Here is a 25536-nt window from a genome sequence, read left to right as displayed (position 1 = left end):
ACAAATTTGAAACTGTTTTATTTTAATAGGAAAGGGGACAAGAATTCCCTTCTACGGCCCTGCATGAAGCACATTGATTCACAGGTTTACCTGACAAAATTTTTTTGTACTGTACAGCATCACTAAAGCCATCCAAATAAATTTTTCATCCAATTAGTGATTTTAAGGTGGGAAATTATGGGTTCTAATTATTCTGAACTCTACATTTTACTATTTATAAAACACATAAATGTGGCAAGATACTCACAAAACTAAATACAACTGTATGTCACCTCCAAATATATATGGACACCCAATCATGGATTGAAAAAGACCAAATTAGAAGCACCTACTTGACAAGATTTATTCCCATTGCACCTTATGAGAGAAAAAAGAAAAACAAAGATTTTAATCCTGTTTTTGGTTATTCTATAGCATATGATTCTTTAACATAACTCATATTGTTTACAAAAACAAATATAGACCTATAAAGCTTGACTGAAAGTTCAAGTCAAGTCTGAGGAGAGTAACAGTGTGCTGTGGTTGCTAATGTATGTTGGCAGGTTACAAGGTCTCGCCGTCCACAATTGGCATGATGAATGAAAATCACACCATTACCTTTTTGTTATGATTGTTTTCATTTGTGATAGCAAGTAAATGAATTGTTCTAGGTTTCACAACTGCAATTTGTGCAGCTATAGCTGCATGCCTCCTCCCCTGCACCACCTGTCTAGATCTGCTTCACAGGGATTGTATGCATGTTTAATTGTGCAGCAATGTCCTATATGCTCAACACAGCATGTCTGTGTATGTTCTAGCAGTAACAAGTCTTCGTACTCGCTCTGCAGCAGCAGCAGCAACAGCGTAACAAATCTAGTACGCTAAGATCAAATCCTATCAACTTTTAATTTCCATTATAACACCTTACATTTTTTCCAGAGAGTTGCCATTACTGAACTTTAACTGTCAAGTAGAAAATAACGTGGAGGAATAATAAGAAAAAAAAACACAATCGATGACACTTTGGCTACCTTCACAGGTTACACTTCTTTCTAGAATAATTTTGGGCAAACAAAAGAACATTGGTCTGTAATATTAAGATGACCAGTAATCAACCTGAAAATTGACAATGGAAATTTAGGATGGTGAGTATGTGTGTCAAACTATTGACTTACTAAGTGGAAGACACAGGTAGGACAAATCGAGATATTTAAATGTGCCAACACGAGAGTCAGAGAAAATTGAGTTCACTGCCGGAACGGAGCAGCTCTTTCTTCCATCACACCTATAATGCATATTTAAAAATATATATATTTAAAAATGGATTGAGACACAATAATCACACTGTACGTCAGCCCAAGAAAGATGATGCAAAACCCCCTTCTGCTTCTTAGTAATTACATTGTAAGCCAGCACAATTTCAAGCTCCTCTCTCTAAAGACTCTCATATGTATCCCCTGCAATCTTACAACTTATTTTATTTAATTGGTTAGTGGAAAAAATACAGGTTTAGATTTTTGGCCTTCATTTGAAATTCAGATATATATATATATATATATATATATATATATATATATATATATATATATATATATATATATGCCTAAAAAAATAAGTATGTAAACAGGATTTGGGTTTTGCCCACACTAAACCACACCTATCTTATAGTACTTGTGATAGATTGCATAGCCTGCTTTAGTACACTTTTCTAATCTGGGTTATACTAACAGTGTATTTATGTTTTTATTTCTTTGCTTATTTTTCCTAAAAGAGAGAAATGGGTACCGGTTGGACATGGTACGGAGGGATGTTTCTTGAAAGCAGTCATCATTTGAGGCTTGATGAGTTGGTCTTCCAGCGGAGCATATTATGCTATCAGTCCAACCATAATTGGCTTTAAGAACACTTACTGGATGTATCCCCAGTCTGAGAAATTAGACAATTTATTAATTGCAATCTAAAACACACACTACATTGTCATGATGACACAGTGAATCAGAAATGCTCACTAAAGCTGAGGTAAACAGAGCCTCCTTAACAGGTGAAATATCATTTTGGTTCTACACCTGAAGAGAGGAAAAGCTGTTTTAAGTGAGGATGCAGAAAAATGCAGTTACTTGAAAATGTGAAATGTGTCATAAACATGGGGTTATCACAGACTATGTCTGAAAATAAATAAATAAACAAGTGCAATACCATGGTGCATTTTGTGAGAAATATAACAGAAAATGGTGATAAACTTGTGATAAAATTGTGTACAGTATATATAATACAAGAAAAATGCTCAAAAAGCAAAGAAATTAGTTAAGTATATATACTTGCTTCTCATTCAAAATAAAAAAATTAATCAGCGCCCTTTTTCTTCACTGGAAACATCTGTATATGGCATTTTCAAAGGTGTCAAATTTTCAACATAACATAGTAAGAGTACAATACAAGTTGAATTTAAATTATATTTACTCTAAATAATTATGTTCCCATTTAATATTGAATAAACAGCTTTTGTACCAGCATGTTTATATGTTTGAACTAGGGCTGTCAATTGATAAAAATTTGTAATCAAATTAATTACATGATGTCCCGATTTATTAATCGCGATTAATTGCATATACAAATATTTGCTGAGAAAGCCCCTCATATAACAATAATTCAAATAATAATATATATATATATATATATATATATATATATATATATATATATATATATATATATATATATATTCAGATAATTAAAATGCATTACATTCTTGTGGCAGAAGAGTTAATCATTGAAAAGACAAAACAAAAAAACGGCTTTAGAATACAATGTATTGTTTACTACCTTATTATTGATCATAAGTCAATCATTGGCATACAGTTCACAGCAATCCATTTCACAAGTGAATCTGTCAATCAGTTGGAGATTTATTATGAGGGCTTGTTTAAGGACCCATCAATTTCAACAAGAGTCAGACATGCTTGTGTAGCATCTTGGGTGCGTTGCGTAATAAACATAACATTTTTAGGTCACTGTGTCAAGTTAAATATAGTTTAATACTTAGAGCACATATTGAGATCCATTAGTTCGGATTTGCGCTCCAACAAATGTTTTAAATGCAAGAACGCAACGAATGTCTGTTTTGTTCTACCTGGTTGTTTTCTTCACTGTATAAATTGTGCGTTACCACACAGCTGAAAATTCAATTACTGCCCTCTGGAGTAAACAGGTGGTACTACAAGCTTGTATTTCTCAGGAATCTTCCTTATTACAATCCGGGGGCATTGCGATTAATTGCGTACATTTTTTTAACGCATTATTTTGAATAAAATTAATCGCACTGAATTAACGCGTTAAATCGACAGACCTAGTTTGAACACAAGGAAGAAACCTGTAGTAATATATAGACCTTTATCTTACACATCCAGTTCTATAGAAATTAACAGCATGTTGTCATGGGTGTGTCACTAGCAATGTCTAATACATCAAAACTTGCAGTACTTTGTGAGCCTTTAATCTCCACATTAGCGAAGAGACCTAGATTTCGTATTGTCTAAATGGTGTTTGCCCTTGCAAAACCTGTAGCAATTATGTAGGAGTTGGCCTGATAATTTTTCCATGATTTCCAAAGGCTCTACGGTATTCTGATGTCTGGCGACAGACAGTAAGTTGAAAGTCAGTGCTTACTGAAATTGTAACTACTGCCATCAATGTTAGAGAAGGGTTTTTTGAGCATATGGGCAAGTGTGAGTTCCAGTTTTCTGGGGAAAATGTCCATAGAGGGGCACCAAAAGGAATTTGTAAAGCTAGTTGTTTTTAGTTGTAAATTATGTATTAAAGTGAAGAGAAATGTATATTTTATTAACTCTACCCTCAACTCTAAACCTAACCATCAGTGGAGTAAAAATGTAGATCTTAGAGTGTAAATGGAACCTCCAAATTGCACTCGTCATTAATAATGTGGACGGGATTGTTGGCGCAATGTGTTATAAATTACGCCACAAATAAAGGTAAACACACTTGAACTGATGCAAAGATGTCTAATGAAAGATAGCACTTGTCAGTAACTTGGCAAAATAGGGCCAATGATGTCAGGGTACTGCAACATTCGGTAGCAACATGTCGATTTCCTGTGTGATCATGTTTATTTTTTTATTTTTACCAGTTTTATCATCTGGAGGCTGAAAGTACTAAGTCTGTACAAGTTTAATTTCAGTAAAGAATATTCATGTTTACAATGACAGTAAATGAGCCAATTTAGATTAGCTGTAAAATGTGTGAGCCTTCACAAAGCCACAGTTATGAAATGTGTTATTTATATGTAAATAATGCAATGCAAACTATTTCCTTTTACTGCAATATGAACATGTCCAGCACATGTAGTATTGTTGATCTTTGCTTTGTCATAAACATTACATTTTCATAAATGTCATATTTCCTTCACATTATAGGCTTACTTAAAGGTGCACTCAGTATTTATTTTATTTTTTAACGTCTTATTGGATTTACACTGACACCTTGTGGCGTAGATGCAGCATTATTTTCAGTCAGCCATTTGAAATTCATTACTCATGGTCACCCATGGTTCATTTAAATCCATGAGTGAAAGTTTCTAATAAAAGGGCAGTTACTGAGATTAAGCGAGTAGTATTCGCCTGGTAATGTGATCCCAACCTGGCAGCCCCCATGTACAATTAAACAGCTTTCGTAAGGGGACTGATATGACAGAAGTGTTCATCTTTTATGTGTGGTCATGGTTTTTAACATATGTTTCAAAATTTTTATTAATTTCTTTAGAAGTAAAACTTTTTTCATGAGGAAAAATCACTGAGTGCACTTTTAAAGGAACAGTTCACCAAAAAATGAAAATTCTCTCATTATTTACTCACACTCATGCCATGCCAAATTTGTATGAATTTCTTTCTTCTGCAAGTACATACGAAGATTTTTTTAAATATATATTTCAGCTCTGTAGGTCCTCACAATGCAAGTGAATGGTGACCAGAACTAATAAGTTCCAAAAGAACATAAAAGCAATATAAAAATGATCCATATAACTCCAGTGGTAAAATCTATATCTTCTGAAGCACATGCAGGAGTGGGTGAGAAACAAATAAAAATTCAAGTCCTTTTTTTACTGAAAATCTACACTTTTACTTTCACTTCCATATTCTACTGGTTGGGGTTGGTCAAAAGTAGAAGTTGAGAGTAAAACGCACTTAAATATTGTTCTGATTCCCAACCACACCTATCATATTACTTCAGAAGATATGAATTTAACATCTGGAGTCATATGGATTCCTTTTATGCTGCCTTTATGTGGTTTTTGGATCTTCTGAGTTCTATACACCATTCACTTGCATTGTGAGGACCAACAGAGCTGAAATACTCTTAAAAAAATGTGTTTGTGTTCTGCAGAAGAAAGAAAGTCACACATCTGTGAAGGCATGAGGGTGAGAGTAAATGATGAGATCATTTACATTTTTGGGTGAACTATCCCTTTTAAATTGAGCATTCTTTAATATTTTTTTTGTAGAAGTTTTTACAAAATTTCCTTGCAATATTATACATATGGTCTTACGGTTTTGGCTTTATGTATGTCTTTTCAACAACAAAAATACAATGAAACAATAAAACATGTAATAAATAATTAATGTAATTATATTCTTGTGTTATACCTCAGGTTCCGATCCAAACCCACAACTGTGGACCATAAAAAGGCAGTGTTTTTAGTACTGGTTAGTAAAATAGAAAGATCAGATATCTGCAATTTCTCTTTTAGATGGTCTGACCACTTATTTTATGTCTATTCATAATATGTTCATGATACGAAACAAATAGTGGGTCAGAGCAAATGAGATAAGACGATGGGATACAAGAAAGAATTTAACATCACACAATGGGGGGTTAAATTAGTTTAAATCTCATTAAACTAATTTAAGCTGTTCCTGTGCTCCATCTGCTGGAAAGGAAGCAACTTCGCAATAAAATATAGAAATACCTGAAAATGGTTTACATTTAATATTTAATGCATTTACTAATCATTTTGTTTCACAGAACTGACAGGATTTAACTGTAACAAAATTTCACTTAACATGAATATAACAAATCTGCCTATGATCTACAAATCAACAGAACCACAGCTTTAAATAGTATGTTTCCTCTTCATTAATACACTTAGTATTCCAAAATGTTATTTGAGCAACTTGTATCTCTCATTCTTAAAATCAATATTTCTTCCAAAAATATTCCTCAAAATAATCTTGTAACATTTGCTGAAACATATTTTAATACTTGTGTAATAAATCTTTGGTCAAAGGACATCAGTGTGTGTGGAAAAGCAAATATGCTGCCTCTGCTTTTCCTAGTTGTGTCAGATTCTTCTATGTAAACAGATGGTTTGCTGTGTGCCAGTAGATTAAAACTGAATTGTGTAACTTTTCAGATGTTACAATTATTTTCTCCTATTCCAGCTTAATATGCTTAAAAAGTAAGCCATTTGTATGTTGATCTCAAAACTAAACACTATGTGGCACTATAAAAATATTGATCTGTTTGTTGAGAGTATATTGACTGTGCTGTATTTTCATGACAGCACATTTTTACAGCTCTAAAGAAGTTGCATTGCTATATGATCACAAAAGCTTTCCAAATCTAATCCAAATTGTGATGGTACCATTGTATATTAAATGATACAATTTGATCCTAAAGTTTATATTATTACTTTTTCATTTTCTGTTTTTTTATCTCATTTTTATAGAGTATAAACAACAGTTAGAATTATATAAATCATATTGGACTTCTCTCCGACTGAGAACAATGGTGTGACATTTGACTGTGACTTCTGTTTGTTCGATCAATTTTAACTGTTAGTAAAAATCATAAAAAGAAATCAATAATTAAAAACTTTTCATACTCACCTTAACAAAACTGCAGCCGTGGCCAAAAGTATTGGCAGTGACATACATTTTGTGTTTTGCAAAGTTTACTGCTTCAGTATTTGTAGATTATTTTTTCACGTTTCCATGGTATACTGGAAAACAATAATAAGCATTTCATGAGTTTTAAAAGGCTTTTATTAACAAAAATTCAATTTATGCAAATATTTACAGTGGTCAGTATTTACAGTGTTGACCCTTGTTCTTCATAACATCTGTAATTCACTCTGGCATGCTGGATTTCAGCTTCTGGGCCAAATCCTGACTGATGGCGATCCATTCTTGACTTATGAGTTGATCACAATTTGTGGGCTTCTGTTTGTCAACTCACCTTTTGAGGATTGAACACAGGTTCTCGATGGGATTAAGATCCGGGGAGTTGCCTGGCCACAGATCCAAAATTTCAATGTAATGATCTCTGAGCCACTTCATTTTCACTCTGGCATTGTGACATGGTGCTCCATCATGCTGGAAAACGCACAGATCATCACCAAATTGCTCCTGGATCATTGGGAGAAGTTGCTCTTGCAGGACGTTTTGATACCATTCTTTATTCATGGCAGTGTTTTGGGGCAGAATTGCGAGAGAGCCCACTCCCTTGGATGAAAAGCAACCCCACACATGGATGGTGTCAGGATGCTTCACTGTTGGCACGACACAGGACTCATGGTAGAGTTCGCCTTCGACTTTCCAGATGTCCCAAACAGTCGGAAGGGGGTTTCAGAGAAAATATCTTTGCACCAGTCTTCTGCTGTCCAATCCTTGTAATTCATGCAGAATTTCAGTCTGTCCTTGATGTTTTTCTTGGGGAGAAGTGGCCTTTTTGACATCAGGCCACAGTCCAAAAGTCTTCGCCTCACTGTGCGTGCAGATGCACTCATACCAACCTGTTGCTAATATTGAGCAAGCTCTGCACTGGTGGTGACACGATTCGGTAGCTGACTCCTCAGGAGGAGATGGTTCTGGGGCTTTCTGGACACTCCGGGACATCCTGAAGCCTTCACTGCAGTTGAACCTCTCTCCTTGAAGTTCTTGATGATCCGGTAAATGGTTATTTTAGGTGCAATATTCTTTGCAGCAATTTCATTGCATGTGAGGCCATTTTGATGCAAAGTAATGATGGCTGCACATCTTTCTTTAGAGGTAACCATTGTGAACAAGAACACAATGATTGGAAGCACTTATTCCCTCCTTTTATAGCAAACAGTCTGCTCTTATAATACAATCAGAATGATAGTGATTTCACCTGACTAGTTCTCATTCACACTTTCCCAGGTGCTGCAGATATGATTAGTGAAATTATGTTAGATAGTCATTTTGTGCCAGGGCCAAAAAAAAAACTGTGATAATTTGGGTTTTTGTGATAAAAGTTCATTTTTTTTGGCCAATGTAGCTTTTTGCAATTATTTAAAATGCATCTGATCACTCTGCACAGTAATGTAGAAACAATGTGAATCAACACCACAACTGAAGCAGAAAAATTTGCGAAGCACAAAATTTAAGTCACCTCCAAGTATTTTTTTACACCAATACATGTTTTTCAAGCTTTTCAAGTTTGTTTGTGTGTGTTTGTGATGTGAATTCAGATAAAGTATTGTTGCTGTAGTACCTGGAATGCACGCTTTTGGTCTGAGGAGAGCAACAGATATCTGTGATTCCTGATGCATGGGTGCAGATTGAGAGGTTTCGCAGTCCATAATTAGCATATTCAATAAAAATAAAAATAAAAAACTTGATTTTATTCCTAAACTACCACATGATAAAAATAAAAGTGTTCAATTCTGGTGACTTTTCATTTGTGTCCATTTGTGCCTTTAACTGATATATGGCGTACTACTGCTATCGCTATTTTGATTTATTGAAAACAGTGTGTGCATGGGGAACAGACCCTAAAAGGTGCACTCAGAAAATTTTCCATGATCAAAAACCAGAAAAAGTACTTGAAAGGAAAAGTACTTCATAAAAATATATTTTATGCTATGATGGCCACATACATCTACAGAAGTTGGGAGAAAGAAAATACATATTTTGGCAAACATTTTGGCTAGATTCAAGTATTATACTTATTTCTAGAATATTAACGGTGAGAAAATAGAAACATTGGACAGTAACTATACGATAGGCTCGATATTTACCAAAAAGTTGGAAGATTTGTCAATTGTATGCTTTGAAATAAACCTTAAAAGTTTAGGATGGAAATTGTGCGTGTGTGACTTACTAAATGGGAGACACTGGTAGGAAAAATATAGGTATTTAGAAATGCCAGAACAAGGGTCAGAGAAAACAGCATGATACACCCATGATACATGACCAGCAATAAAAAACAAACTTAAAATAGCTATACAATAGACAAAATAATTAGTGTTTGTCTCTGATGTTTAAATCCGTGTTAATGTTTTTCTTGCTCTTGCAAAACAAAACAAAACAAAAACAATCATAAAATTGCAATCTTCCACAATCTCTTCTATTTATCATGGAGTGGACATTATATGGAGGGATGTTTCTTGGAAGCAGCGAAATTTTGAGATCTCATTATCTGTTTTCAACCCATAGTTGGCTTCAAGGACCTTTATGAATCCAGTGTCTAGAGATGTGGAAAACATCATCAAGGCTTACAGAATCAAAGCTTACATTGCATGTAATGACATAGCAAGTCTGGACTACTCGCCACAGTTGAGGAAAGAATATTGTCCCTCACAGATAATTTCTTTAGTTTTTGGAGGGAGGCAACATGCTGAGATGTAGCAAAGTAAAATTACTTGAAATAAAAAAAAAGTTATTTTAAAGTAGCTCTTTAAAATAACTTTTTTTTGTATTTCAAGATTTAATGTGGCAGGATGTAGAAAACAAAAGAGGAACTTTGAGTTAAATAGAGTTTGGCAACTTCTAACGGTCAAATGTGGAAACAAACTGGCAGACTAGCAAATTACTGGGATTATAGGGTTTTCCTAGCATTAATTCATCATGGCAACAAAGTTGTAAAATTGGATGTAACTTCACACAGATAAGGTTAGTATGAGATTTTTGTGGCTATAACTTTGAAACAGTGAGTATTTAACTTATGTATTGGCCCCATTCATATTCATTGTAAGAGCCTCACTGTAACCCAGATTTTTTTATTTTCTTGGATAAAATAATAGGAATGAATAAAAATTAATTTTTGTGGTAATGAGCATTATGCGACAAATGCTTAAATTGTGTTGAACTCAGAATTTTCCTTTCAGCACAAAGTCAAATCATGGAATGCACTCTTGGCAGTGAATTATAACAGCTACACTACAACAGTAAATTACTAATAATACATTGGAAGATAATAATAAATGTAATATAAGACTAAGTATTTACATAACAGTGAATAGGACTATGATTTAAGGAGACAAACTCAAATCATTCCGACCATCAAATGGAAATATGGGTAGACATAGGAGGCTACTACACAAGAGTATTGTGTGCCTTATTATGAATCTGAAGGCTGTGTGTAAATGCTTATTTTAAATTCACTGGTCGAGCTTTTGAGAGTCGAGCATTCATGAACTTTATATGATGAGAAAGTCGCTCACACCAAGTAAATAAGTGAGCCCATTTCATTACAGTGTAGGTCTATACCTTTAGTCTTGTGGATTTTTACCAGCAGTGAACACTTATTTTGTCTCACAGCCTTGAGGAAGAACAGAAGACGTTGCATATATAAGGATAAAAAGGGCACATATTGTGTGTGTTTGTGTGTGTGTGTGCACGCGTGCGCATGTATTTATCACTTTGTGGGGACCAAATGTCCCAATAAGGATAGTAAAATCCGAAATTTGTGACCTTGTGGGACATTTTGTCAGTCCCCATGAGGCTTATAAACAGCTAATAAATCATACTAACGTTTCCTGTGAGGGTTAGGTTTAGGGGTTGGGTTAGGGGATAGAATATATAATTGGTACAGTATAAAACCATTATGTCTATGGAAAGTCCCCATAAAACATGGAAACACAACATGTGTGTGTTTTTGTGTGTTATATATATATATATATATATATATATATATATATATATATATATATATATATATATATATATCTATGGACCGTAATAAGGAAGATTACTTCCTGAGAAATGAAAGCTAGTAGTACCACCTGTTTACTCCAGAGGGCAGTAAGTGAAACTTCAGCTGTGTGAGCAAAACACAGTTTATACAGTGAAGAAATCAACCCATCAGCAGACAGAACACAAACATGTTACGTTCTTGCATTCAAAACATTTGATGGAGCGCAAATCCGAACTAAGGGATCTAAGGGTGTTCTAAATATTAAACTATATTTAACTTGACACAGTGACCTAAACATTTTATGTTTATGACGCAACGCACACGAGACGCTACACAAGCATGTCTGACGCATGTGTACATTGACGGAACCTTAAACAAGCCCTCATAATAAATCTCCAACTGATTGACAAATTCACTTGTGAAATTCATATTTGTGAACTGTATGCCAATGAACACTCTTGTGATCAATAATATGGTAGTAAACAATACATTGTATTCTAAAGATGCTTTTTGTTTTGTCTTATTAATGATTAACTCTTCTGCCACAAGAATGTAAAGCATTTTATCTATCTGAATATTTTTGTATTTTATATATATATATAATTTGTAAATGTTTAAAGATAACTATGTATCATTATATATTGAATTATTTTTATATGAGGGGCTTTCTCAGCAAATATTTGTAAATGCGATTAATCGCAATTAATTAATCGGGACACCATGTAATTAATTTGATTAAAAATGTTAATCGATTGACAGCCCTAATATATATATATATTATATATACACAACACACACACACACACACACACACACACACACACACACACAATTTGTTCCCTTTTTTAATCCTTCCGCCCCTGTTCCTGCTAAGTTCCGTGCACGTCACTGAGGCACTGTCTATAAAAAACGGTCATCTATAGGCTACTCTGTTAAGTATCGGCATGTTTTTTTTATGTTTCGGTATTTATTTATTTATTTTTACAAATAATATAATAGGCTACCTTAAACATTATATTACCCGCTAATAACATACGCGATACAAGTGAAAACACTGGAGGCCGGACATTGAAAACAGTTTAACCCTTTCCCCGCCAAACACGGAATTTTCCGTGTTTTATGAAAAAACGCTTCCCCGCCAAACACGGAATTTTCCGGGTTTCCGTGTTTTAGGTGTTATACGGTAAGGAAGACCCCTCCACATGTTTTGAAAGAGTACGCAACTCTCTGATCAAAGAAACAGACTGCGATCGTCTCAAACATGAAGAAGTGGAGTATTGAGAAGCTCAAAATATCAGACATAAACATGCCTTTTTATCAGCTTTTTGTCTGAAATGTTGTTTTTTTGACAAAACCTACCTCTGTTCAAGTCGCAATAAAAAAAGAACAAATGAAGATAAAATAAAATCGTTTTTTTTTTTTTTTGCCTAAAAGCAGAGGCCCAGATCTTTATTTTGATATATAGCATCTTCATATATTCATGGAAGAAAATATTCTGCGGGCCATTAAAGTTTAGCGAAAATCGTCAAAAACCCTGGCGGTGGCTGGCAACTTTTTTTAAAAAACGCTGGCGGGGAAAGAGTTAATAGTGGAACACTTCACATTAGATCGCACTTGGTTACCATGTCAACTGGTAAACAGCAGAAAGCTATGGCGACACGTAGCTCAGGTAAACCCTCTAGCCTAGTGTAACTTAGTGTTCACTTACCATAACTGCATATTCAAAAAAAGCTCAAGTGATATTTCCATGTTTTTTTTCCCTCATAAACTTCGTTTGCAATTAAAAAAGCATTGTGTGTACACCGTTTACCAACTTTCAAGCTCCGAGGGTCGCGTTTGGCAGTTGCCAGGACCGTCTCATGTTTCCCACGCACTTTGCACCTAATCGCATGGGCAATGAACTTCACGCGCGGCAAGACTCGACAGGGAGAGGACCCGGATGTTACGACAATCACAAGGTTAGCGTGAATGAAGGTATAGCCGTAGGAATATGAGTTTTCATTTGCCTTTCCAGCTTACATTTATGTGAGAACTTGCCCCGGTACACAAAAGGTCTACACATGTTTATTGAACTGTACCGGCAAAACGGTGTCAATGTTCAAAAGCTTTTTTTGCTTTTTATTTTTTTGTAGTCAAGACTACAAATTATGTGTCTGTACATAAATGTACTTTCAAAAATAAACCTACCTTCAGAAATATTCGCTAAAGTAAAAAAAAAAAGTGTAACCAAAATAGGGCAATTAACTTTAAGTTGCAAACAGAGCTCAATTATTTTTCATACATTGTGAAATAACTTCAATATTATCTCACACTGCATTTCATTACCCTCACAGTTGAGCACTCTTGTTTATGATCTTCAACACAGACCGGAGTGTAAGAGAGGATATGTCTTATCAGCTCGCACCACACCACGCTTTCTGCCTCCATTTAAGGTATGGCCTACATTTTTATTTGAAGGAATATAATCACAGTAATTTCTTTCGTTTTCATTTTACAGTTTTTGATCACACACTGAACCATAACAAATTAAAATGGCATCTCTTGTTTGTTTAGACGATCACCCCTTCACCACAAAAATACCAGCAGGACTGGACTCAGTCAAAATTGTGCCCTCCTGGAAAAGCACCCTTCAGTAGTACCACTCTAAGGTTCAGGGACAAACTCTCGATGGCAGATATCAGTCCTGGGTAAATCGTAGCCTAGTACCCATTTACCTAATTTTAAAGGAATATTCCGGGTTTAAAACATGTGAAGCTCAATCGACAGCATTTGAGGAATAACGTTGATTACCACACAAATACATTTTGAAAATTCCTGCCTTTTAAAAAAACTAAATAAAATTAAGGTTACAGTTAGGCACTTATAATGTAAGTGAAAGGAGACACTTTTTGGAGGGTTTAAAAGGCAGAAATGTGAAGCTTATAATTTTATAAAAGTGCTTGCATTAATTCTTCAGTTAAAACTCATGTGTTATTTGCGCTGTAAAGTTGTTTAAATTGTCATTTTCACAGTCATTTTAGGGTTTGTTGACATTACATCGTCATGGTAACGAAGTTGTAAAATTAGCTTTAACTTTACACAGGAAAGCATAGTAAGTGATTATCACACACAAATCATGTTAACACACATATTGTTTAAATCTTGTGGTTATATGTTTGAAACTGTGAGTATTTTATTGTTCAAAAATTAGCCCCCATTCACTACCATTATAAATACCCAATTATAACCCAGATTTGAGCTTTTTTTTTAAAGAAAAGGAGGGACGAGTCAAAATAGATTTTTGTGGTAATCAACATTAAGCCACAAATGCTGTAGATTGATCTTAACTTGTATTGAACTTGGAACATTCCTTTAACTAGTCTTTAAGGAATATTTCACCATTTGTAAAACCATTAAACCATTCATCATTTACTCACCCTCATGCCATCCCAGATGTGTATGACTTTCTTCTGCTGAACACAAATTAAGATCTTTAGAAGAATATCTCAGCTCTGTAGGTCCACACGGTGCAAGTGAAATTTTAAATCTCCGAAAACACATAAAGGCAGCATAAAAGTAACGACTCAAGTGTTTTAGTGTCTTCTGAAGCGATTCAATCAGTTGAGGGTGATAACAGACCAAAATAGAACTCCTTTTTTACTATAAATTTTGACATCTGTGACAAAATGAGGACTGGTTATGACAGCATCACACATATGACGTACCACAGACGCATGACGTATAGAGTGTGAGACATATCTGGTGTTCTACCTTTTTGGTTAGACAGTTTGTTATGCAGTTCACCCAGACTTTCAGTAAAGATTAAATTTGCAACTCAAAGACTGGACATTTAGTTCCTACTCTAAAAAATCAAAGGAATCTATTACAACATCAACGGTCTCCTTGGCTATCATGATTTCAAACTATTATAGGGCTGGACGATAGGACGAAATAATTGGATATTGACGATATCTTACAAACATCCCAATGTCGATTGCAACACTCATTGAAAGATGATGATCGACAATATCAGGAAATGGCAAAGCCATTGATATTGGAAGTCAAACACATTTGATAATAACACATATTTGGCTGCATTAATTTGGGAACACAAGGGAATTTATTAGGCTTATTTATGATTGTAAGGGGGTTAAGATGGGCAAGGAGGAGGCGAGAACCGGCTTGTCAATATAAATAATAATTTAATTTCAAACTCAAACAAAAGACAAAACACACACAGACAGACAGACACACACACACACACACACACACACACAATTCTCTTTCCCTTGAACCGTCGTCACCGTGCGCCTTTATCCCTCGTGCGCCCCATCAGGCCGATTGGGGACCGGGCGTGCGACATTCTAGCCCGGCCCCGCCCCCCCTCCACAATGATTATTATTATTAAATGTATAATTGTCTTCAGTTCTTAATTTGTGGGCTATCAGTCATTTTCCACCTGTTGTCATTGATGGATGCCTGCGTGATGGCAAATGGGGCTGTTGGAGACCGTAAATGTTTGGGTTTGGGGAAGTGGTTATATTTTATAATTTTTAAGGCAATTATCTTCAGTATATATTTTTCACATATAGCCCAGCCCTACTGTGCATGCATCAAGCAATAAGAAGTATAATCAAGCTTGAAATCATGACCATGCCTAGAGTCTGCAATGACAAGGTGCACAGTGAAAGAGGAGTTACATTTTGTTCTGTTCTCACACAAAACCTTGGATTGCTTTAGAAGATGGATTAAACCACTGGAGTCTTATGGATTGTATGCTGCATTTTCCCACTTTATAATGAATTTGCTATTATTTCATCTAGTGGTTAAGATGCTGAGTTGGGGCAAAGCAGAGGTAAAGCATAAGAGTTGTATGTCCATTTTTAGTCCAGGGGCATATGTTCATGACACCATCCAAGGCCATAAAGTGTCTTGGCCAATGAAATTTGGCTCTCCAGACTGGTCAAGAGTGCCAATGCTGGAACGGAGGGCACTGCGGACAGAGGTACAGATATGTCTGACATTTCAGTTCAACAATATACCAAGCATGCACAAATTTTTTTTAACTATGTATGTTTTGTGTCCATGCAGCTCGTGTGTGACAAAGAGTTTAAGAAACAGAGGAATAGGGTGGCATATCTACGCTTGTTCTACTGATAAGAATAAATTGTTATCACAAAAACCCTGCATTGCTACAAAACCATCTAAGCATGTCAAGGTATACAATAATTAAAGTTGCTTTAAACTGCAATTTACACACGTTTTCCTGGTTTCATTTCATAAAGTGAAGTATAAAAAATTATGGTAAACTTGTTGGTAAACATGTATTATAAAAATGTTGATACAGGTGCCTGACTAAAAAGTATATCTATGAAAACACACTGAATCAGTTTAATAAGCTCAACATGGGACAGCTTGTTAACTTGATTTGGGAGTGACAATGTGCTGTCTTTAGTATGTGTTCATAGATGAAGTATAACCTGTTTAAAACCATATTTTGAGGCTTTCTACTGGAGGGTATTCAAGAAGCAGGTTTAGCGACTTACACGGGTAAGTTCACTCAAAGTAAGCGGATAACTGTAACTTTCGGTTCCAAAAACTAAGGTAACTTTCAGGGTAAGTAGCCAAAGCAACTTAACTGTGAACATAACCTGCTCCGGAGTAGGTTATGTTACAGTGTTCTACAGAAGTTCTCAGTATTTCCAGTCTCACACACTGCAGATTTGCATTAAAAAAATAAATTAAAAAAAATGTAATGGGAAGTTTTTAATTCTGTAATATTTTCAATCTGCCTTTCAATATGGACCTTTTACAGCCTCCTTTACAACTAGGAAAAAGATACATTTCCCTAATGTTGAGATCCTGAACATATATAATGACACATGATCTTCAATTAAAACAAGATCATTTAATTTAGTACCAAGTTGCTGGAGGCAGATGGACCCAACTGTACATGAGAATGACCAGCCATGATTTATGGCACAAGACAGCAAGCTAGTTTTAATGCCACACCAAGAAAAAGACATAATGGACATGCAACTCTGTGGGCCTCCCATAATTCTCTACCTCTGTTACAGCAGATCTTCATCTTAAAACGCACATGAATAATCATGTGTTGCCTACTGAAAAGATTTACATTATATCTGTGTAAAATGATGACAACTGTGGGAGATCCTACAATTGAAAGAAGTTCCATTAACACAATGATCAGCAATCATGGAAAAAGGAAGATGATGAAAATTCAAAGCAAGTTTTCAGAAATCCCAGTGTTAAACTGGTTGAGTGAACTAACCCCAGAATTGGTATTCTTGAACCAATAGCCAAGAATAAGCAATGCTTGGGTTAATCCAGCGGTTCTCAACCAGGGGGACAGGGCCCACTATAGGGGAGGCTTCCGGGGGGCCTCAAGATCTCATAAAATTATTTAAATGATTAAGATTATTATAATTTCTATATAATTATTATAATTTAATTTACTGAAAATGCTAAAAATGTTCAAACTCCCTCTTTATGAAGAATATACAGTTCTAGACATTTCTAGAATAACACATTTTAAGGAAATATCTTATAATAGATACAGTTGAAGTCAGAATTGTACATAAACTTAGGTTGAAATAATTAAAAGTCACTTTAACCACACCACAGATTTAATATTAGCAAACTATAGTTTTGGCAAGTCTCTTAGGACATCTACTTTGTTGAGATGAGTCATTTTTCCAACAATTGCTTACAGACAGATTGATTCACGTTTAATTGATATCACAATTCCAGTGGGTCAAAAGTTTACATACACTATTTAACTGTGCATTTAAGCAGCTTGGAAAATTCCAGAAATGACATCAAACCTTTAGACAATTAACCAATTAGCTTCTGATAGGCGGTGTACTGAATTGGGGGTACATGTGGATGTATTTTAAGGCCTACCTTCATCTCAGTGCCTCTTTGCTTGACATCATGGGTATAGCAAAGGACCTTGTGAAGATGCTGTAGGAAACAGGAAGACGAGTCCTATATCGACATAACCTGCCATAGAAAAACCAGACTAGTTTGCAAGTGCACATGGGGACAAAGATCTCTGGTCTAATGAAACAAAAATTGAACTGTTTGGCCATAATGACCATCGTTATGTTTGGAGGAAAAAAAGGCTTGCAAGCCGAAGAATACCATCCCAACCATGAAGCATGGGGGTGGCAGCACCTTGTTGTGGGGGTGATTTGCTGCAGGAAGGACTGATGCACTTCACAAAATAGATGGCATTATGAGGAAGGAAATTTATGTGGATATATTGAAGCAACATCTCAAGACATCAGCCAGGAAGTTAAAGCTCAGTCGCAAATGGGTCTTCCAAATGGACAATAACCACAAGTATACCTGCAAAGTTGTGGCATAATGGCTTATGGACAACAAAGTCAAGGTATTTGAGTGGCCATCACAAAGCCACAAAACTGAAAAAGCATGTGCGAGCAAGGAGGCCTACAAACCTGACTCAGTTACACCAGTTCTGTCAGGAAGAATGGGCCAAAATTCCAACAACTTATTGTGAGAAGCTTATGGAAGGCAACCCAAAACATTTGACCCAAGTTAAACAATTTAAAACAATGCTACCAAATACAAACCAAGTGTATGCAAACTTCTGACCCAATGGGAATATGATGAAAGAAATAAAAGCTGAAATAAATCATTCTATCGACTATTATTCTGACATTTCACATTCTTAAATAAAAGTAGTGATACTAACTGACCTAAGACAGGTAATGTTTTCTATGATTAAAAGTCAGAAATTGTGAAATTGAGTTTAAATGTACTTGGCTAAAGTGTATGTAAACTTCTGACATCAACTGTATATATTATAATATAAATATCTAATAGCCTACATGAGGGGCCTTGGAGTTCAAAAGGTTGAGAACCACTGCATGAATCAACCAAGATTTTAGAGTTTATGTCACAGTAAGTTAAACTTGCTTGCTGGGTCTCCCAAGCAACAAAATTGGCCCGGTTGCTAGGGAGGGTAGTCACACGGGGTAACCTACTCGTGAACGCTATAATGTAATTCGCTCTCGATGGGGCGCGTGGCGAGTTGTGCATGGATGCCGCAGAGAATAGTGTGAAGCCTCCACACGGGCTATATCTCCGTCGGCAAGGGGCTCAGCAAGCCACATGACAAGATGCGTGGGTTGACAGTCTCAGACATGGAGGCAGTTGAGATTCGTCCTCTGCCACCTGAATTGAGGAGTCACTGCACCACCATGAGGAATTAAAAGCACATTGGGAATTGGGGAGAAAAGAGAAAAAAAATCCACACAAAAACATTAACCTTGCTTTCTGGAATATCCCCCAGAGGTCTTCCAAGTATATAGTTTAATAAGTTTTAAAGAGCATCAATATAAGCCTAATAATAACTTAACAAGACTTCAGGGCACACATTATTACATAAGGATATATGGTCACATTTTATCCATGTGTGCTAATTTAATTTTCAACTTGCACTTTTGTGACAATACCTTAAAACCAAACAATAAAAAAGACATAATCATCATTCATAAATGAGTAACAACTACACATAAAAACCAAAACAGTAAAAGAAGGTCACATGCCGGATGTTTTGGAAACTAACATTATTTCAAGTGTGGAATATACCAAAACAGCCAAAACTAGCGGTGTTCCTCTTTATAAAACTTGCCCAAATACATTTCTTCTAATATTTTTGCAAATACAGTACTGTCTTTCCATAAGACTCAAATACCAGTAACTTGTGGACCAAAAACTAGATCACTTTTTGGAGACACTTTCCAAATTACAGTGGTTTCTGGATCCTCGAATGTTCCTTAAAACGTACAAGGGCACAATGTGATTAGCAAGTTCTAAGAAGTCCTTATTCATCATAACCGGCTGATTCAAAGACAGATGAGTCAACAGGTCTGTTCTCATTTTTTCCTTCTCACTTTGGGCTTTTTGACTGGCCGTAGATATGGATTGTCAATCATATTTTCCTCATTGGCCTTCCCTGAAGGCATACCGCCACCAGGTGGAAGCACTGCGTTCTCCTTATCTGCCCCTGGGTCATCCTGAAAAGGGATGGAATTTAACATCACATTATAACACAACATTGTATGGAATAAATGTGTGCCGAAAATCAGAGATGTTCTTTTGCAACAAATTTACAAAAAGAAAGATGACAAATGGTTTAAGCTTGCCTGAATGATATTGCTGGCATTGTTCTCAGTGTCCGTCTGGTCATCTTGCTCAGATGAATCAGTCTCCTCCAGTGACTGTAGCTCTAGTTCAGAGGGCAGCAGGGCACTCAGGTATGGGATGGAGCTTGGCTGTGCAGCGATCACTGATTACAGAAAGATGAGTAACTAAAAATTCCATAATGAAACAAGACGAGACAATGAAATTGTATTTGTAAACTAGTGGTCACTTGAAATGGAACTATCATGACACCAAAGTTGAGGTCCAGAAAATCTCTAATTTAGGACATATGGATAGGAAATTACAAGGGAATGCACTGATGTCATCCTTAAAAAGGCTCTGTGTCTCTCCAGTCTTGGCCATGAAGCGTGTGAGAGCCCGCTCTACATCTCTCCTCTGTGATGCTGCCTTCTCTCTCACCACCTGGTAATCTGACACCGGCTCCCGAAAGGTCTAGAAAGCAAAAATGGAGAGATATGCTTTGAACTGCTCATGTTTTTTTAAATATAATTATTATTTAAAGGGACAGTTATCCTAAAAATTTTAATTCTGTTATCATTTACTCACCCTCGTGTTATTCCAAACCTGGATTACTTACTTTCTTTAGAACACAACAGGAGAGATGTTAGGCAGAATTTTAGGGACGGACAGCCTCAGTCACCATTCATTTTCATAATGTATTTTTTTCCATACAAAGAAAATGAATAGTGACTGAGGCTGTCAGCCCCTAACCTTCTACCAGCCATCTAATTTTGTGTTCTATGAATGAAAGAAGTTATATAATTTTAATACTAAGCATATTGCAAAATAATATAATTATTTATCTATTAATAATTAAAGCCTATATTTAATACAAAAATCTATTTTTGGTTGCACTGGTCACTTGTAAACGGATCACCAAGACGAATATTAATTGGTTAATTAACAGGTGTAAATGGGGCCAAAAGCCCCAAAAGAGCACTGGACAAAATGAGCAATAGAAGGACTCACTGGTGTTTTGATGTAAGTGTGTGGATCTGGAAACTCAGGGAAGTGGCTGGGAATGTGTGAGGGATGAGTACGCTTCTGTCCGGCCATGAGGGATTTTGGGACAACAGGAGCATTTGTTACTGGAGCTGTCAAATGCAGACAGACAGAAGTGTTACACATTTAAAAGAAACAGTTACAGTGTGCAATAACTGATGTGAGACTCAAAACCTTAAAGCTAAAGGCATAAGGGGCTGTTCACACAAAATGCGTTCTTGTGCTAAAAAAGACACAGTGCCATGGATAGAGTTTAAATTTTTTTACATGACTCGCCTCAAATAAATGTGGCACTCTTACGCAAGACACTGGAAAAAAATAAAATGAGGTGTGACAGCAGTCAAAAAAACGTAGCGCACGTTTACAGTGCGGGCAGGTCACGCTCTGTGTGAATGGCCCCTACGGCTCTGAAATATCTCATCAAGCTCCCTACGTGCAGTTATGACCATCCTCTGTGATCTTTTGGCATACACCGGAAGAGTATCCACATTAAAACCTAGAATTGTGGGAAAAAGTAAACCTCAGAATTAGTAACAGTCTCTACAGCAAATGAATGGCACACAATTCAACCACAGGGAAAATAACTTTTATACTTCCTAACTAAGATAGATTAACTATATATTGACAAAGAGCAACCAACCCATTTCAACAAGTGTGATGACCACATCAGAGAGGGTAGGGGTACTCCTTGCGGTGTGCTCACAGTTTGCCTTCGCACAACGTCCGACCTCAGTTATATCTATCAGAGAAAAATTTTATGTTTTAGGATAGCAAAAGCACATTACTACTACATATTGGCACACACTTTTAGAGAAAAATAAATTAAGAAAAACACAGGGATCCTTTGCAAAAAAGACGTCTCCATTATCAGGGTTCCCACTCTTTTCAAAGCACATTTTTCCAGGACATTTTATGTGCCACACAGTTGCAATATTTAAACAAAAACACACAAGAGGTCATTCAAATTGTGGTTATTAGAGAGTTGTTTTAACAAAATTCCATATTCGACAGTTTCATTCAATTTCATCCACAAAATGGTGTCTAATCAAATTTAAATAAAACTATAATCAAATGAAAATACAATTATTTTAATAATTAATACAATTTTTATTATTTTTATCAAATTAATTTCTTTTCTACAAAATCCTCACAGCATAATCGGAAACAACACTGAAGATATTTATATCAAATAAAGTGCAGCACAACAGAACATCACAGATGTGAGATATTGCCTTAATACATGTTTATTATTATTATTTAATAACATTAAACATTATCTTTTTTTCCCCATTTCATGTGTTCATTTAAAACGAGCAATTATTTTGGTGTTTCTGTGCGTTGGCTACATGACTAAGTGTGATTATTAAACCCCAATAAGCTTTGATTTCATTACAATAAACACATAGTCTGTATGTGCTGCACGCTTCAGAGCACTCTGCTACAAACACGCACACACACACAGCACATGACGCTCATGATGAGGGGTTTTCAGCGTACAAGCAGCCACTTCACACATTCATTTTGAAGCATGCAGCACATGCAGATTATATATTTATTTAATTAAATCGCAGCCTTTGTGGTTTAATAATCACACCTGGACATATCGAGATTAACATTTCTTAATTTAATCATGCATTCAAAAATACACTTTTGTCACAAATATGTCATATTTATTGACATTTCACATTTTATAGCTAATGCAACTTTTGAATTCAGCAATCCGTGTTTTCCACATTGCGGAATCGTAGGGCCCAACATGTAAGCGGACTCTTAATCTACACACTGAGGTGTAAAGGCCGCATCATCCCTACGCTGCTACCACCTCGGGTGTAAATTCATTATCAAAAAAATTTAAATCTGCGTCTGACCGCCATCGTTATCTAAAGTTTACAACTCAAATGTGTTTGTTGTTAACCCTCAGCAGTGTTGGAAGGAAAACATTCTGCACTATATCAGTACTTGAAAATGTTACAAAAACCTTGTCAGAATCAGTTTTATTATACTAAAATATTTTCCAGGACAAATCATTATTTTCCAGGACATTTAGGTTTTTTTTCTCAGTTTCCATGACTGGAAAACTGCATTCCAAAATTCCAGGTTTTCCAGGACACGTGGGAACCCTGATTATGATACAGGCTACGTGGTATTTTATGCGTCACACACAAAAAAAACATGGTAATACCAATGTACTTTTTAGATATTGGATGTAAAGGTTCCATTCATAACAAAGCATATTTTACATTTCATCATGTCATTCGTGGCACATGACCTGCATAAGATAAATGAATGAGTGTGGGTTGACTCACAGCTCTGGATCATCTCAGTGAGCGTCTCCACCGCGGCTTTCTCAGCGCTCTCAAAGCCGCACTCAGTCAGCAGCGAGCTGACCACCACCTGCAGCGTTCGCCGCCGAGCCAGCTGATAGTTCTCCGAAGGACTCGTGCTGGCCTTACTGCCCCCCGAGCGCTACAATTATTAATAATCAGATGGTTATTAAACATTATTAAATCTACTGTGATTTAGATGTATCTGCACGTCTCAGTTAAACCTAAAAGATATTTGTTTGACTAGACCTCAGAACCTAGCTGCATCCTTAAAAGGAATTTCTGGGGCATCGTAGACGCTTTCGAACCTTTGGATACATGTTGTCTAAATAGGCAGCTTACTAAGCCTCTACCATGCTTTTTAAGATAACATAATTACAGCATTGTGTCTGCATACGAATCATTGACAAATTTAAAAATGTGACAAATGTAGCTCTCAGCGTGTCCTACAATCAAATAAACTAATTCATTTCATTGTTGTTTAGCTAACGTGGCTAAGCTATCAGTCTGCAAGACAAATGAAAAGTGATATTTACGTTTCCGGAGTTTAAATATCCGCTCCCCATCATTGTAGGATCTGCCATTTTCAGTGATTCTTACTCTTGTGTTTAGCACTCGCAAAAAGACTCATCGTGTGTTATCCATGTACCATAATTAATGTATTTTGTCTTTTAATGTTGGGTGAAAATGGCAACCTTACTCAAACGTCTAACGGGGCCATAACCGGAAGTGTTTTTTGTGTGTGTTTGTTTCCAAATTAAAAGTCTTTAGTAAAAAATGACAAAACACATATTGTCATATATTTGCATAAAATGACGAAGTTCCTTATTTATTCCAATGTGCAAAGCCTAATCAGCATGTTGGACACTTTCTTATGGGATATGTCACAACAGTGCCTAAAAATTCACTGCAAACACATCTGAAATAATTTTGAGAATTTTATATATACATATATATATATATATATATATATATATATATATATACACATGGTTGGGGAGTAACGGAATACATGTAACTGGATTACATATTTAAAATACAAATTATAAGTAACTGTAATCCACTACAGTTTCAATTTAAATCATTGGTAATTAGATTACAGTTGCATTCAAAAAGTATTTTGATTAATTTGTATTTTTATACTCAAAACAAGTGAAAAAAATCTACCAGTGCTGAAGAAGTAATCCAAAGTATTTACAATATGTTACTGACCTTGAGTAATCTAACGGAATACGTTACAAATTACACTTTACAGCATGTATTCTGTAATCTGTAGTGGAATACATTTCAAAAGTAACCAACCCTGTATATATATGTACAGACAGAAAGACAGATGGATAGATGCATGCACACACAAAAAAAAAGAAGACAGAATTTATACAAAGGCATTATCATCCAGTGTCCCCTTAAATGAGGATGGTTCTATAACTCTTAAATGAAACAGATTTTCAAAAAAGGTGTTATATTGTATTTGGGCTTTAATATACACTCACTGAGCACTTTATTAGGAACACCAGTTCACCAGCATACAGGTCAGGAGCTTCAGTTATTATTCACATCACCCATCAGGATGGGAAATCTCATTGACTTCAGCCATGGCATGACTGTTGGTGCCAGACAGGCTGGTTTGAGTATTTCTGTATCTGCTGATCTCCTGGGACTTTAATGCACAGCAGTCTCTTTATTCATCATCATGTCCACTACATGCGAAAAAACAAATCTAATGAATAATGATAAAAATGTAAAGACACAAAATTTCCCCAAAGGTCTTTTCAGTGAGTTTGTTTGTTTTGCCTTTATAACAAACAGTAGCATGGTGTAAAAAAATAAATAAAAGATTATTTATACAAAACAAAACACATAAGGCCTTATTAGTGCACAAAAATATTTTAAATAGTCCACCAACTCACAGTTTTAATAGCTTTTGTGTTAGTAGGCCTTACTGATTTTGATTGTAGAACAACAGAAATAGGAGGTTCGGGTTGGTCAAGTTAAACATATGATAAATGTAACTAATATACTGATAAGATTCATGACATCTGCCTCATTGTTCAAAACACAAACTAACACCGAGAAAGTTTACCAATGA

General features: G+C 35.6%; 2 protein-coding genes and 1 pseudogene across 6 annotated transcripts; 1 reads left to right on the top strand and 2 right to left on the bottom strand.

Annotated features, from left to right (window-relative positions):
* Nucleotides 1–251: 251 nt before the first annotated feature.
* Nucleotides 252–3407, bottom strand: LOC127628578 (L-rhamnose-binding lectin CSL1-like; annotated as a pseudogene).
* An 8907-nt stretch (nt 3408–12314) lies between these two features.
* LOC127629141 (protein pitchfork-like) lies at nt 12315–16163 on the top strand. Of its 5 annotated transcripts, XM_052106225.1 has the most exons (6): nt 12315–12598; nt 12719–12887; nt 13295–13361; nt 13483–13616; nt 15796–15913; nt 16000–16163. In XM_052106225.1, exons 1-6 carry the CDS (start codon nt 12553–12555, stop codon nt 16063–16065), a joined length of 600 nt encoding a protein of 199 aa, XP_051962185.1. In that variant the 5' UTR covers nt 12315–12552; the 3' UTR covers nt 16066–16163. The 5 variants fall into 5 exon arrangements, with proteins under 5 accessions (XP_051962185.1, XP_051962184.1, XP_051962182.1 ...); XM_052106224.1 differs by having other exon boundaries at nt 12751–12887; nt 15796–16163; XM_052106222.1 differs by having other exon boundaries at nt 15796–16163.
* Nucleotides 16164–19227: 3064 nt separating this feature from the next.
* LOC127628894 (transcription initiation factor TFIID subunit 8-like) lies at nt 19228–24160 on the bottom strand. Its single transcript, XM_052105849.1, has 8 exons — nt 23984–24160; nt 23430–23589; nt 21764–21862; nt 21557–21619; nt 21091–21215; nt 20406–20553; nt 20103–20245; nt 19228–19973 (listed from the first exon to the last, which is right to left on the bottom strand). The coding sequence occupies exons 1-8, from the start codon at nt 24029–24031 to the stop codon at nt 19833–19835; spliced, it is 927 nt and encodes a 308-aa protein (XP_051961809.1). The 5' UTR covers nt 24032–24160; the 3' UTR covers nt 19228–19832.
* Nucleotides 24161–25536: the final 1376 nt, after the last annotated feature.

The sequence above is a fragment of the Xyrauchen texanus genome, chromosome 35, assembly GCF_025860055.1.
Source record: "Xyrauchen texanus isolate HMW12.3.18 chromosome 35, RBS_HiC_50CHRs, whole genome shotgun sequence".
Taxonomy (NCBI): Eukaryota; Metazoa; Chordata; class Actinopteri; order Cypriniformes; family Catostomidae; genus Xyrauchen; species Xyrauchen texanus.
This window is presented reverse-complemented; position numbering and strand designations above follow the sequence as displayed.